At 36.7% G+C, this 15772-nt stretch overlaps 1 protein-coding gene across 1 annotated transcript in view; it reads left to right on the top strand.

Moving 5' to 3' along the window:
* tecta (tectorin alpha) overlaps positions 1-6809 on the top strand; it is a 31306-nt gene extending 24497 nt beyond the window's left edge. The window contains exons 23-25 of the mRNA XM_066660020.1: positions 2633-2717; positions 2898-3017; positions 6700-6809. Coding sequence (XP_066516117.1) covers positions 2633-2717; positions 2898-3017; positions 6700-6809 — 315 coding nt within the window. The remainder of the gene's footprint in view (positions 1-2632; positions 2718-2897; positions 3018-6699) is intronic.
* Positions 6810-15772: the final 8963 nt, after the last annotated feature.

Genomic DNA, 15772 nt, shown 5'->3' with positions numbered 1-15772 from the left:
TGAACATAAGTCATGCCACCATGTTCTCAATCAGCAAGGGTCTGGCGGTACACAAAGGAAGACCAGCCAGAAGGGAGTTGGGATATGTTTGAAAGGATGAGAGACTGTTGTTTGAAGTCACCAACAAGGAAGGTAGATGAGGTTACTGGTATTGCAGTTCCTGCTTTTGTGTCTTCGGGTGTTGCAGGTGACGTGGATGGCAATTGAAAAACACATTTTTGAAGTTTGAGTTATGTAAATCCAGTAGATGCTTTGGATTATGCAAGTCAGGAAGTCTTCACAATGTCTCTAGATTATTCACAATTTATCCAACCCTGCCCACACATATGGCTGGTATCTTGGTACCTTCATACATATGCAAGTCGCCTGTGCCAGGGGGCACTGATGCACCATGCATACAAAGAGAGATATTGGCTTTTACCCCCTTTGACTGATATCAAGATGGATGATCCCTTTCATCTTTTGGCACAAGCTGAAATGTGACCTCATCAAGATGGGACCTTGTGAGATGGGCTCAGGCCCAGAGAACTGGGCAATGTTTTGCGTAGAGTTGATACATGGCTTTCACCTTCTGAAACAGAGCTTCAGGTTGCATTTCTTAATGCATCAGACTGAATTAAGTGACATTGTTCTACCAAAGTACTCTGGGTTGTATGTATGATCCCAAGAATCCAATATGAATGCATTTTGGAGGTAAGGGCATCATCATATAGGGTTACGTTTCTTCAAACATTAGCGTGAAATTATACTTCATCAAATTATATAATCATCAAAGACAACATTAAGAAGTGTTTTACCAGGCAATTTAAGATGAGAATTTTGTGTCATTGACAAAGAAACTGAAAATGTGGAAGAATCTGCAAAGATATCTAATAACATAAGAAAATAATAAAGATTATAATTAGGGCTGGGCAATTAATTGAAATTGACATTTAGAATATCTAATTGACATAATCTTGTCTATATCGATTATACACATTTTTTTAACTTTTCTTTTTTTTTGTTCTGTTATGTCCCCACTGTTTGTTCATGTACTGTCCCTTTAATACCACACTACCATGCTGTAATCATGTGATTCTGCCCCTATCTGCAACATGGCAGAGAACCTAAATGCAGAGGCAGACCGAGCGACTCGAGCAGCTCGTACCAAAGAAAAACACTGTATCTGTGGTTTGGACGTGCCGTGTTTTGACTATAATTAAGATGACATTGAACAAAAAGAAGTCAACTGTAAACAATCTGAAAAACAGTTTCAGCGACCAAAGTATAATCACACACCAAATATAAACAGTGCTCAGAAAACAAGAGAAGAACAAGCTCCCAGCAACATCAGAAAAAAACATCCCAGCTTTAATACTGGAAAATTTATATACAAATATTTATATACAAAAATACAAAAACAAAATAATTGTTCATTAATTGTAATCATGGTAAAATGTACAATGAATCATGATATTGATTTGCGCTCATATCGTCCAGCACTAATTATGATCATCTCTCATGTAATGCTGTCTGAGGCCTTGATGGTCACACACAGTCAATGGTTGTTTTACCCTTACCCTACACAGAAATTACTGCAGACTTCCTGATTTAACAAGTGTACATACAACAATTGGGCGGCACGGTGGCGCAGTCACACAGCTCCAGGGGCCTTGACACTTAGTCAAGCATGTATTCATAAATTGCACTGATAACCTCACAATTTCAGAATCAGATTAGCTAGGACCTGCATGCCCTTTAGCATTTTTTTTTTAGAAATCAGTCTTGAGTTATTTTTGATGTTTCTTCCCCAGATTCAGTTTCTTTGCCACTGATACTAAATTATTTTCAACTGATACTAATTGTTCTTAAATTGCCTGATAAAACATTTACTTAATGTTTCCTTTGATGTAGTGTAATTTAACAAATTTAGAAATGTAAGCAATGTAGCTTTATATGATGATACTCTTACTTCCAAATTTTAGGTTCTTGGGACCATACCCACAGCACTTTTTTAATACTTACCCTTCCTTTCCATACTGCTTTTCCACTAGTACATGGTACCTACTTGGTTCAGCTCTATGTTTTTGCTTTTCCACTAGAAAGATTTGGTACCCAGGTATCTGGTCAGAGAGACTGGTCAATCATGACAAAATATAGACATAGACCTCCAGCACAAACTAACCATCTGTAACTTCTCCAAATATACAGCAGAGATCACTGTTTTTTATATGTGACTCACAATGGTAGCTCGTAATATTACGCAAGGTCTTTTGAATTGGATCAAAGTAGTTGATGAAAACCAAGGAATGAAAAACTCTAATGCTCTGTGGGAACCAAGAGGCCATGTAAAGGCACCCCACACAAAAAAAAAAGAAAAAAAGAGGGTTTTGCGATGTCTGGAAAAGTGAACATGAACCAAGGCTGAAAAGCTCGTCAAGCCGTGTCAAGCTAAGTCAAGTAGGTACTATGCAATGGAAAACTGGAATGCAGTGGAAAAATGGAGTGTCTGAAAACTTCTTATCCTGCCATGTTGAACTTGTTGTTTTAGTCTTTGCCCTATTTGTGCACTTGTATTCACCAAAATTATTGTTTTGAATGTATTTAGATATACTTTTTTTGTTTTAAAAATATGTTGTTTGTTTATTCCTAGAATTGTCCACATAACAGGAGAATTTACTCAGAGTACAGTCAGCAGAAAGAACACATACTCTCAGTGGGACCAATCAGAAGACGAGGTGTGTGTGTGCACGTTCGTGTGTGTGTGTGAGAAAGAGAGAGAGAAAGAGAGAGAGTGAAAGAGATGATAACAACAAAAGCAATAGCGCGCGTGTGTGTGTGGGCATGTAATTGAAAAAAGTAATTATAATTTTGTTCAGAGTTTGTGTGTGTGTGTGTGTATGTGTGTACTATTGCAGAATCAGACTGGTGTGAAGAGGATAACGGTGGCTGTGAGCAGATCTGCACCAGTCAGGTAACAGGACCTGTGTGCAGCTGTGTGACTGGAATGTTACAGAGAGATGGAAAGAGCTGTCGTGGTGAGCCACACACACACACACACACACACACACACACACACACACACACACACCCATACGCTGCTCGATTTCTGTTATCACTTTTGTTTTGGTTTTCAATAATTAAATGGAGAGTCTGGCCAAAATAATAAATGTAATTATTTACATTAATTATTTGTTTTTATATTTATGTCAACTGAGAGACACTTTTCCTGTGAAACTCTCGATTTTAATCATGCCACAGATGTAGGCAAATGCAGTGACTCTTGTCCAAGAACTTATACTGCTATAGCATGTTATTCCTGTCTAATCTAGGAATAGTGTGGAGAAGTGGTGTTACCCACTGTCTGCTGCCTCAGCTGAAAACATGTTTATTTGCATCCCACATCAGGGATGTAGATGTCTCTAAAGATTTTTGGTTAAAAAAATATATTTTGTTAGTTCAAAAACTAGGAATGCTCTCCTCTGAGGTATGTTTGTGGTGAAGTATGTTTGTGCTGAAAAGCTATGGCTGCTTTACCTGGATTTTTGTGTGTGTGGTGTATTTGTATTTTTTTTTTAAGTAAAGAAGGCAGTTAACTAACACTGCTATTAGGAAGCTGAATTTATAATCGCAGCTGTATACCTCTGACAAATCATCATTGGAGTAAACAGTACCATTTTCAGTTAGAGATGTCTAGGAATTCCACCAAATATATTTTTAAAGCCATGGCACAATAATTGAGATATAGCTACAAATGACTTGCGATATAAAACACTTTATTTAAAATAGGGAAAACAAACTCAAAAAACAAAATAGAAGCTCAAACACATGGAAACTAGGAGCAAACGATAACATAGCACAGAAATAAACACCATAAAACTCAGAATGACACAGACAAAGGACAGAAACACTTGTGCATCATTGATGTCATGTCAGCCAGTAACTCACAGGACTACAGCAGGAAACACAAATAAACAGCAAAACAAAACAAAGGCATGTGGACATTGGCAAACCAAGCAAAACCGGAGCAGAACATGACATTAAGTACAATTTTTACAATAACATATTTTTAGTTACAGTATGCTATTGCATTTTTTATTAATTATTAGATTTGACGTCCATTCTTTTTTAATTTATTGCAATTCTAAATATCTCAGAATTCCCTACAATCTTCTACACAATTATAAAACATATTAAAATGTTATTTGGGTGGCACGGTGGCGCAGCAGGTAGTGTCGCAGTCAAACAGCTCTAGGGACCTAGAGGATGTGAGTTTGATTCCCGCTCCAGGTGACTGTCAGTGAGGAGTTCAAGTTCAAGAAGTTTATTGTCATTTCAGCAGAATACAGTGTTTACAGTACACAGTGAAACGAAATAGTGTTCCTCCAGGACCACAGTGCTACATAAAACAGTACACAACATTAAAGTGCAACTAGTGCAAAGCCAGTGCAAATATAAAACATTGCACACAAATTAAAATGCAGAAGACATGGCTAAGAAAATACAAAGCAATATACATACAATACAATACGATAATACAAGACAATACAAAACCATAAGTACGGGAGGGCTGAGGGAGAGAGACACTGCAATTTAAGGTGTATTTGTGCTGTAAACGGTAACTGGATGTAACCATGATGTAAACAGGATATGTGTAAACAGTACACTCATTTTCAGTATATCATTTTTAGTCCATCAAACCAGTGTTTTGTGTGTGCGCTTCTTCAGTCCAGTCTCAGTCGCTAGATGTTCAGGATTCTGATAGCATGTGGGAAGAAGCTGTTACGGAGTCTGGATGTGAGGGCTTGAATGCGTCGATACCTTTTTCCACACGCCAGTAGGTTGAAAAGTGTGTGTGATCTCCCACAATGCTGAGTGCTTTGCGGGTGCAGCGAGTTGGTGTGTTCTCCCTGTGTCCACGTGGGTTTCCTCCGGGTGCTCCGGTTTCCTCCCACAGTCCAAAAACACACATTGGTAGGTGGATTGGCGACTCAAAAGTGTCCGTAGGTTCATTCGCAAACCAATATGTGAATCTGTGCAATGCGACTTACATACCTGTATTTATTTATTTATTTTAAGTTTTTGGGGGGATATTCGTCTTGCACAGACACAAATCAATGATTACACCTGCTCGAATCTGCGGCTACATGTCACAAATTCAGTCACATGTCACAAATTCAGTACTGTCTATAAGGAATCTCCCTCAGCTCCATTCCTATTGGACAGGCTTGACTTTGGGCTTAAGTTATCTTACTAAATCCTGCTTTAACACCCCCCAGGTCAGAGCTAAAATATTGGGAACTTACAGCTCTGCGTTTAGATAGAACTAATGTTAGCACCGTGTCCTGGAGAAATTATTTCATTTCCCTCAGTGCATCTGTGAGGATAATAAAGCTGGCTGACTTTTAGAATCAAAGATATTCTTTACATATGAACATCACATGAGGTCATTTAAGTCTAACAATTCTTAGATGTGATGTGTTGGCATATGGGAAGATGTGTAAATTACTGTCTACACCCCTGGTCTGTTTACTGTGATATTACACTTTCTGTACTTATCAGCTGTAAAAATGCATTAGTGTGCACATATACATCAATATGCATTGGTTTTATTGTTATTGTTTTATAACAGTTATTAAATGATTTTGTTTACATCTGATTCATTTAATAATGTGGAAAATTTACCTCTGATTTTTATCATTGACACGCAATGAGTAAGAATATTAATATTCAATGAGCAAAATCAAAAACCAGAGTCAAGGTAACAGGTAAAAGTCATAAAGAGTATGCAGATACAGCAAACAAAGAAAAGGATTACATCTGGAAAAAAAATCGTAGCCAAGGGTCAAGATATGACTAGGGCATAAACATGAGAACAGTGAAGAATACAAAGAAATAAAGCATGCAATTCTTCACAACAAGGTAGAGGACAAACTCTGCTTAAATAATCAATGAAACAGGTGAACCTAATCAGTATTTCAAAGAGGCAGGTCTGTCTGAATACAGTCATTGTTTGAGTTAAAAGTAAAGTGAAAATGGTGATCTCCCAAAGGATTCCAGATTTGTAGTTCATTTGTAATATCTTCAAGAGTTAACCGTTGTTCCCTGATTTATTTTTTTTTATTCTATAATTTACTTGAAATATTGTATCATGGGATGCTCTGTGATTCCCACTCGTAGTCAGAAATGTTCCATCCACTCACATCTTCATGGCATAATCAATGTCAGCATAGTCATCCTTCAATGCCACACATATTTGCCTGACTGTTCTGCTCTGCTTATTTTGAAACTAAAATGTATCTCATGCATTTTATATGGCCTCAGATAAAGTATCCGTTTAACACAGAGAGTATGAGTCACACACATGTTCTATGTATATATTTATATAAATGTCTCTTTGTCTAATGATCTAGCTATCCAGCTTTATCCAGCTCTTAGGGTTTTGACTTCTATCACAACTACAAAAGTCTGCAAGAAGCATTGACTGAAAGTTGTGTTATTATTTAGTTTTTTAAATGTCTGACATGTATAGGCTCATTCATGATGCTAAAAATATTTTTGTACTTAATGGGATGAAAAAAATATAAATAAAACATTGCTCTCTGCCTTTTGCTCAGTAATGGAATGCTATGTATCTGTCTATTTGTGTGTTTATCCATATTTCCATCAGTTTCTTCTGATCTATTTAACATATATTTGTTTGTTCATCTTTCTCCATAGCTACCAGCTCCAGCAGTGATCTTCAGCCCCTGGCTCCCTTGGTTGCTATTGTCATTGGCATCGGCGTCACACTCCTAATACACACACACTCCTCTGTGCTTTTCTCCTAACTCAATCTGAACCATAGCCGCATAGGAGAGAATGGTAGCTGCGGCAAAAAATGAAGGAAGCAGAAAGTGGGAAACTGAGATACGGAACAAGAAGAGAGGAGTGCAAGTAATAACTACACTTTGCAGGCTGGAGGAGCTCCAAACATCACCAGCAGCTTTTTTATCTGCAAAAGAACTGTGACCAAACGCCATAAGGCATGGGAGCCAATGTCCAGCTGTACGAGAGCACCCCCTTCACAAAAAAAACAAACAAAAAAACAACAACAATAACTTCCAAAAAAAAAAAACAACAACAACAAAGAAAAAAAACAGCAGTGTTCCTACACATTGTAAAATAGAACCACTTCTAAGAGACTAGTCCAAAGAACCTTGCAGTTCGCAAAGGTGCATGGACTGCAGCCCAAAGCAAGTCTGCCTGAAATGTTAGCGATAGAGAGTCAGCTACTGAATATCACAGAGTAGTAATGAGAGACTAGAGTGTGCCATTTATTAGATTACCATAATTTCTGATGAACTTCACCTTCTGGAAGCTCATGTTGCAAAGAATGGTAAAAATTCTCAGTGCTGGTTATATTTATGATGTCTTAGGAGTTCTTCCTCATAGTAGTTCTCAATTTGCCATTATTTCTCATTAATTTAATTTCCCTCTATGCCATGATGAAGTATTGCTCTGACCAAACTTTGTTCTGCACAGAATATATGAAGCATTCAGTGTTGCTGAAGTATTTCTAAATACATTTGATGAATCCTAGATGAAGCCGTTCCTTCTCCTTTTTACCATCATATAAAACTAATATTGAAAGAAAAGCGTTCCCTGTGAAAATGAGAAATACACAGCAAAATCACCAGCATTAAATCAACACTATTGTTGTTGACACTATTGTTAAATTTTACTAATAGTATTGATTTTACACTGGTGAATTTGATGTGTAGGGTGCAAGGGGATCACAAGTTTGTCCTGTGGAAGCTCATTTGCTCCTGGTAGAGAAGTGAAAATAACCTATGCATTTCCCCCCTCTGTTATTGGCATCAGTATGTCCAACATGTATCTTACTATCTCAAAGAATTGACTTACTTGGTAGAAATATTGAATAGACTGAGTCTTTTGAAATTTGGAATGGTAAAACCTTGCTATGTAATAATAAGTACATATTATTTATAAAAAGCCATATCAAGTCATTATTCTGAGATAGTAACTTTGAAAAAATAAGTCATTTCAAGACACTAAGTCAACATTATTGGAAAATAAGGTTATTTAGATGTAATAATAATAATAATAATAATAATAATAATTCATTTAAAAAGTGCCCTTCAAGTTATTCAAGGACATTGTACATAATTCTGGGAAAGAGTCAAAATATAACACTGACACATTAACACATTACAAGCAGCCTGAGAAGACAAAAAACAGCTAAACTTTTGTATGTCGCTCCATTGAGATAAGACAAGATTTTGACAGTGATGACAGAAGTAATTTTTTCTTCTTCACTACACTGGAAATTAATTTCCCTATATCTAGAAATTAATTTTATGTTCCCAAGTAGTCTATTTTTGAACAGGGATCTAGATCAAACCTGTACATATTGCCCATTTTGAATGAAAGTGATAATCTATATGTACTGTATGTGATGTTGAACAGAAATGACCATTATATCAGGATACAATAAATAAGTTACACGGGCACGCAGTGTAGCCTTTATGTATTACAATACTTGACCTAATGGTACTGTGGGAATCCAGAGGAATATTTGTAAACAGATACATGGACTTCATAGCTCTGTTGTACAATACTAATGATAATTTTCATGCCAAGATTAACGATGAATAAAAAGAGTCTGCCTAGAGCCCTTCTTTACTGAGGATGTCTTAGGCTACTGTAGAATTGTTTTGTTTTGTTTTGTTTGTTAATCACATATGTTTATTTGAGAATAAAATGAGCACTTCACATCTATTCTACCTACTTCAATTCAATTCAGGGTGTTTAGTCAAGAGTATCACAAGCCAAATTTACAACGCACTGTGTGCAAATATGTGTGTGGGACTGAATTTGTGTAGTGCTTTGTGGGTATCCACAATCACATCAAATCTTAAACGCTGTGGGCACATTTGAATACTACAAATGAGTATATATTTAATAATAATAAAAATTGATGGTGATTGTTGTTGTTAATAATAAAGTAATAATTATAATAATTATTAACAACAACAAGCATCAACATCATCTTTGTATATGTAACTTCTATTTGAGTTATTTTTGGTTGAATTAATATTATGTAGCAGTTTAAACATATGTAATGTACAATAAGATGAACTATATGCTCAAATGTAAAACCCAGCTCATTTAACATTTCTTTTGAAATGAATGGTATTAATTGGGAGTGTAACTTTTTTTTTTGTAACATCAGCAACTCTTATAAGAAGGTTCTACACTAGATGGATGTTGGAACATTGTTGTGGGGACCTGATTTAATTTAGTCACAAGAGCAATAATGTCATCAGGTACAGATGTTGCACCTATAGATTTGGATGAATAATTTTACTGTAACTACCGCCAAATATATCAGATGGATCGACATCACTTGAGAGAAAATATTTCTTCTGCTCCACACCTGAGACAGAGAGAGAGAGAGAGAGAGAGAGAGAGAAAAGAAAATGGCATTTTATATATTTTTCCAGTTTTTTATTAATTCTCCTAACAAACCGAACTCCAGGAAAATGGGAGGGTGGTAAGATTGTTCAGATTGTTTTTTATTTATTTATTTTTTTTCAACATTTTGAATCCACCTACCAACGTGTGTTTTTGGACCGTGGGAGGAAACCCATGCCGACACGGGTAGAACACACCAATCTCCTCACAGACATGGTTTTAGAAGCAGTCGGCATGCCCAGGTGCTTGGTTTTATACACCTGTGGCCATAGAACTGAGTGGAACATCTGAATTCAATGATGTGGATGGGTGATAGAATACTTCTGTCATTGTATATCTGTACTTTTCAGTAAATATGGTGGCCTTGTTAATGTTGATATTACTAATGTTGGCCCTTGTGAATTAGCAAGACTTATTTTCAGTTTAATAGAAAGTTGGATGTGTACGTGCAGAGGTACAGCACTTTGGTCTCCCCCGGTATGATGGTACAGTCCTACCACTTTGTAAGATGCAAAAGATGGAAAAATCAGCATATATTTTTTAATACACCAAAAGAACCTAATAATACGGTTTTACACTCAATTTTACATTTTCAGATTTAGCCTCAAACGGTCATAACATCGCAGAAACACTGCTAAACTGGCCAAATAAAATCTTATATCTGGATTAAAGCGTTTATTTTAGTCAGTAATTCATTCATTCATTCTCTCTCTCTCTTTCTCTTTCTTTCTTTCTTTCTTTCTCTCTCTCTCTCTCTCTCTCTCTCTCTCTCTCTCTCTCTGCTGACAACTCCGATAGCTCCTGTGTAACCGCTCGTCGAAGAATCTTTAACCAATTCGAGTGGAAACAACCAGTTTTCAAAGACGAAATTTGCGTACGACTAAATTCGCTTAATGGGAAGATGAACTGGAACTCAGCCGGTAAGGACGGTTACATGTTCCCTTTGCTATGCGACAAGCTAAATTACTGCGGGATTAACCCCAAGCTGAATTTGGCTTCTAATTCAAGCATTTCGTTCCACCTTAAACGACACCGCACTGTCAACTCCTGCACCATTTAAGGTGGAACGGAACGTCGAATAAGAAGCTGGCAAATGAAAACCAGTTCCAACCTCGTAGGATTATCCGCGTCTAGCTGTAGCTACGGACTCAAACGTGACATAACCGATTTATTCCGCCCTTCATTTAACGATGCAATTAATTAACGCTACAGTTTGTGCTGAAATGAATCCCTCCGAAGGAACTGTTCCCAAATAGGAAAATCAGATTTGCAGCAAATGCTTCTGCTGTAACTGTCTGTAAACGCTGACAACTCAATGTTTATATAGTCCGTGAAGAGATTTACGTTTCCATGAGGGTAAATGAGGTTTGTATTGAAGTACTGAATTAAAATCAACATGAACATTTGTGGCTGACCCTAGTATCAATTTCAGTGGGCTAAAGTTCAGACAATTGTTAAAATGTACCATAACATTCTCCATTCTCTTGTTTTAAATTTTATATGACAGTAGATATTCTGACATGAGAGATATCAGTTATGCCACCTAAAGTTCTGCAACATTTAGCTCTACATGGATCCCTGCTGTGGTGTTCCAATAATAAATCACACTAGAGAAATCTGTTGCATCCGCAGCTACATTAAGCTTTGGGTGGATTTAATTTGGTTGTGTTCAGATGAAAATGCACTTAGCTATATCTAGGGTAAGTTCAGGTTCGTGATAGGGTTGTCTCTGTATGTGCCATCTTTTTCTTACTGTTTAAAATGTTCAGAATGAGCAGAAGAGCCCATAAACACCACCCCACTTGCCACAGGCAGATTGCTTGTGGTTTTCGAGTGGGCTATCTGCGAAATTGGCTTCATAACTCCAATTCTTTTTGTATAACATTGCTACAAAGGAGCTTGCTTGCAAGCTAGTGTGCAGGAAAATGTTTGCGTTGCTTGGCAACAGTTCAGTCCAGTGGCAGAAGAGTTTGTGTAGGCGGAGAAAAAAATGATTGAATAAACAGTTAATTCATATTGTGGTGTGGTTTATTACTGTTAAATAATATATTCCTCGCGTATAACCTGTTTAAAAGCAGTATCACAGCCTAGGTTGTGCTGTTATATTGAATATCAACACAGCTGTGTTTATCTCTGGCACCTGCTGCATCATGCCCCTCAGGTTTATCACTGTAGAGCTGATATTCTGTAGAACGTTCAATTTAACGATGACGTAAAGTAACATTTCTACTATTGGATTGATAAATATTTCCTATGAAAAGGTATGATACATTACTAGCGACTGGTGTCCTTATGTTGACTGTTCAGTAGACTCTCACACACTTTCACAGCCACACAGAGACTGTCAGGGTTCTGCCTGTTGCATTTTGCTTGGCTCTCTCTACATCTGCAAATATGCACTTCCGTGTAGGGGTGTGCGATAATGACAGATCAGATCATAAAGGATATGAATGTGTTCATGATACACCCTCACAGGGAAATCGCTGGATTCAGTCTGCTGCTGTTCTTATAATTTGTTAACATAATGTGTACATATAACACATCAGTTGAATGGGTAGACACGCACCAGACAGTTTATGGTAACAGCAATCAAAATAAATTACAATCAAAACTATAAATATGTCTTCAAAGCTTAAATCCCTTTCACCGTCTTCCCTTTTTCTGACTGAGGCCATTTAAACACAGGAGGGTAGTGAGGGAGGCGGCCTCACTCTTCAGCCAGTCGGAGAAAGCGCCCTCCTTCTAACAAGTCTGGCCTTAAAGGGGAATAGTGGGAGTACTGGGGTAGAAACAAGACTAAATGTCAGAATAAATCTAGGTGAGTCAGAACTTTTTTCCTGCTTGATGAGGGTAAAAAACCATTGAGAGAGTTGCATGAGATCATTCTGTAAATCTAAATTAGTCTGTAAAGTAAAATGTCATTAAGCTTAGATAATGCATTTTTTTCTTCAATATCTTCAAAAATTCTGAAGGCTTTTCAGTAACGTTACTTCATAAAATTGCCAGTGTATTCACTGCCTCAAGATTTGGCTATGTAATTTCAGGCAGAAAATGAAAAAATACCGGGCGTGTTGAGGTTAAAAACCAGCATGAAAAACAATAGTGATAGAATCAAGATTGTGATCCTACAAAAAGAAAAGTGTGCTAATGTATTTTTGCCATATCACTCACTCCTCCTTCCATGTATTTTCTACTGGCTCTGCTGCTGGTTCAGTGGTAGTCATGTAGGCTGAAACGACTGGAATGCTGTCTACTGAGGTAGTGTTCTGAAGGAGGGAGGTAGTGAGGCGTGTCTGAATCAAATGCCGGTGGAAAATGCTGTCTGCTAAGGTTTCTCCGTTTGGCCGGTTTTTGAAGACAGCTTAAAAGCATCATTCGCTGCCTTAAAACACCCATAATCCTGTGCGGCAGCACGGTCAACAGCAGCTTTTGTTAGAATATAGTGGGATTTGAAGTTCGCCAAACACTTAATGTTAAATAAATCATGGGTTTTGAGAATACAATAATCATGTACTTTTTCACAAAATAAATTATTATTATAATCAATAATAATAGTAATAATAATTATAAGCCTTGTTACTTTGGGACGATCAGTTAAAGAGCAAGTAGCTGCAAATCACAGCCATCTCCTGTGGTGAGCAGACCTTTGCATTGTTGCCTGCTCTTCATACCTACTGAATTATTATTAACATCTGAATTCCTTCTTAACATTTTATTTCAGTTATAAACAGTAATGTATGTGTTGTTTATCACCTGATGGCAGTCAGTTCTCCGTATCCCAGCACAGTCCTGACATGTCGCTTTTTTACACCGCTGATAGCTCTGATGTTTTACTTATTTCTTCTTAGAGCATAATTGTAAAGAGACACAACCATTTTTGGTTGAACGTCATGTGTGTCCCACATTGTTATTCAGCATGTTTTGTTTAAACAGAAGACTACCTCAACACATATTGTCAGTTCTAAATAAACACACTTTGCAGGTACTCCAGTTGTTTAAAACTGTAAAGGACACTGAAGAAAGGCTAACACATGTTTGTGTGTTTAAAGTTACTCACCCTTGAAATTAAAGCTTCTCTCTCTTAGCTGCTATAAACTACATTCATGAATGTCTGTGCATATGCCATCCAAATCGGGCAGGTCTTGCAAATCGGGTAGTGACAGGTGGTTCTTGGTCACATTAAGAGAGTCTGACCATGTGAGACTAACTGTTTAGTAATGAAGTCACAAATCAATTGGCAGAACTGGTTACCAAGTTTTGTGTTCAAGGCAAGTTTGTTTATGAAGCACTTTTGTATATAATGGACGTTTATAGTGCTTTTATACAGAATGTATAAACAAAAAGATAATACATTAAATAAAGTCTACAGAACTAATGATATTCACCCTGAGGAGATAAGACTTACACAAAAGTTACAAATGAATAGAATAAAAATAAAAAAAAACCCACAAACAGTTAAACCATAAAATGCCATTAAAACTAGTTTGAATTTCCTGAAGGAAGTACATAGTGCATGAAAAGAGCTGACTTTGTTTGTGTGTGTGATTGAATGTGTGGCTGTGTGCATGTGTGTGTGTGTGTGTGTGCGTGTCAGGCATTTTGAAAATATTTGAGAAAATCATATAAAGCTTCAGGAGTGAGTTGGAGAGAGAAAAGTCAGGAGTGAAAGGGGGAGAGAAGAGTGTGGAGAGTAGCAGACACAAACTTAAGACAGACTTGGAAAAGCAGAAGTACACTGCTAGAGATGACAGTGCTTTCTTATTCTCTGGTGACACACCCTGTTCATTTCTTAAGAACAGTACATGTATTACCTATTGCTCCTTTTAAGATAAAGAAGTTGATGCAGATATAAAAATTCTCTGTTCTAGATAAATGTACAGTCAATGGTGTGTAACCTAGAATAAACTCCTTCAGTACGCATGTTGTATAAAATTAAATGACATATCAAGGTTTTGGATTTTAAGGATCCAAATAAATCTTTTGTTGTTGTTTTTGGTTTACTAAACTGCACAATCTACATTTTTGGTTCTGGTGACCAAAATCTCTAAACTAAGGGAAGAAATTGCATGCTGCAATAGGTACTCTACTTACTTATGCAAGCTATTAGGAAGTGTGAGTTCAGTCAGGGCTTGATGAGATTGCTCTTTATGGTTGTCTGGATCTGCAGGGGCATTAGGTGCCACACCTGCTGAAAACGCTTGCCTTTTCATACAAAGAGCATACAATTTTTGTACTCATGAGTCATGAAATACATGCAGTTTATGCAATTTGATAATTTGAGTTATTTGATTAGACGTGTATTGATTCTGTTAACAAAAATAAATATATCATTTAAATATCCTGCTGTGTTTTTTATTTTTAATTTTATTAATAATTTTGCTGATGGGTGCCCTTTTTTTATTTTGGCTTGAGCTCCTGCCCCAAAAAGTGTCTGTGCATGTGCCTGAATGTCAGTCTGTTTTGTAGGTACAGCACCTGGCCTGCTTTCACACCTCTCACTTAATTTAGGCCCAAAGCATCCAAAAAAGGGAACTTTCTTACCAGTGTCTTTTCCTTTGCTGAAATTTGCTGTACAAATCTACAAAGAAATCAAAATCTAATGGTATAATTGGTATAATATTCCTTCTGAATTTTTTTATTTGGAACTTTCTAATTCTGCTTGAATATATATGTAATTAAAGAAACAACAATATTATCTCTGTTGACTTATTTTCCTTTGTAGATTAGAATCTATAAAGATTTGTAATAATAATTTTCGGACATAAATTGATTAATTTCACAAAGGAAAAATAGACCTATATAAGGGTGGAAAATATGTTGTTTAATAATTGTGTTAAATAATGTCATATGCATTTAATTGCCATCACAATGATCACCATAACAGAGAGTGAAAGTCAAGTGCAGGTTTATTAATCCAAATACGTTGTCAGAAACAAACCAGCTCGAAAACGAATAAACAGGTCAAAGATCAGGGCAAACAATCTCAAAAAACAAGATCCGAGTAGAACATTTGCTCAGAATTGTTTGACATAGCCAAGCACAAGACTTCGCAAAGAGCCCACTGCAAGATGTGCTTTACATATATAAAATGGCCACCAACAGGAAACTGAATAAAACAAGCCTAGTATTCTAGAGAGAGTGACCTTTGCTGGTGAGGAGGGGAACTACCTGCAGTTAACATGACACTAGCATATTGTTGAATTATTCAGGGCTTAAATAATAGTGTAGTTAGTCTTACTGAATTCATTTTAGTGCTGTCTACTGTGTTCAGTAAAAGAGCATTATTGTTTTCTACTGTTTCATCTGTTGCAAAATA

This window comes from Hoplias malabaricus, chromosome 2 (assembly GCF_029633855.1).
Source record: "Hoplias malabaricus isolate fHopMal1 chromosome 2, fHopMal1.hap1, whole genome shotgun sequence".
Classification (NCBI taxonomy): Eukaryota; Metazoa; Chordata; class Actinopteri; order Characiformes; family Erythrinidae; genus Hoplias; species Hoplias malabaricus.
The sequence above is the reverse complement of the archived record's forward strand: the minus strand, read 5'-3'. Positions and strand labels throughout refer to the sequence as shown.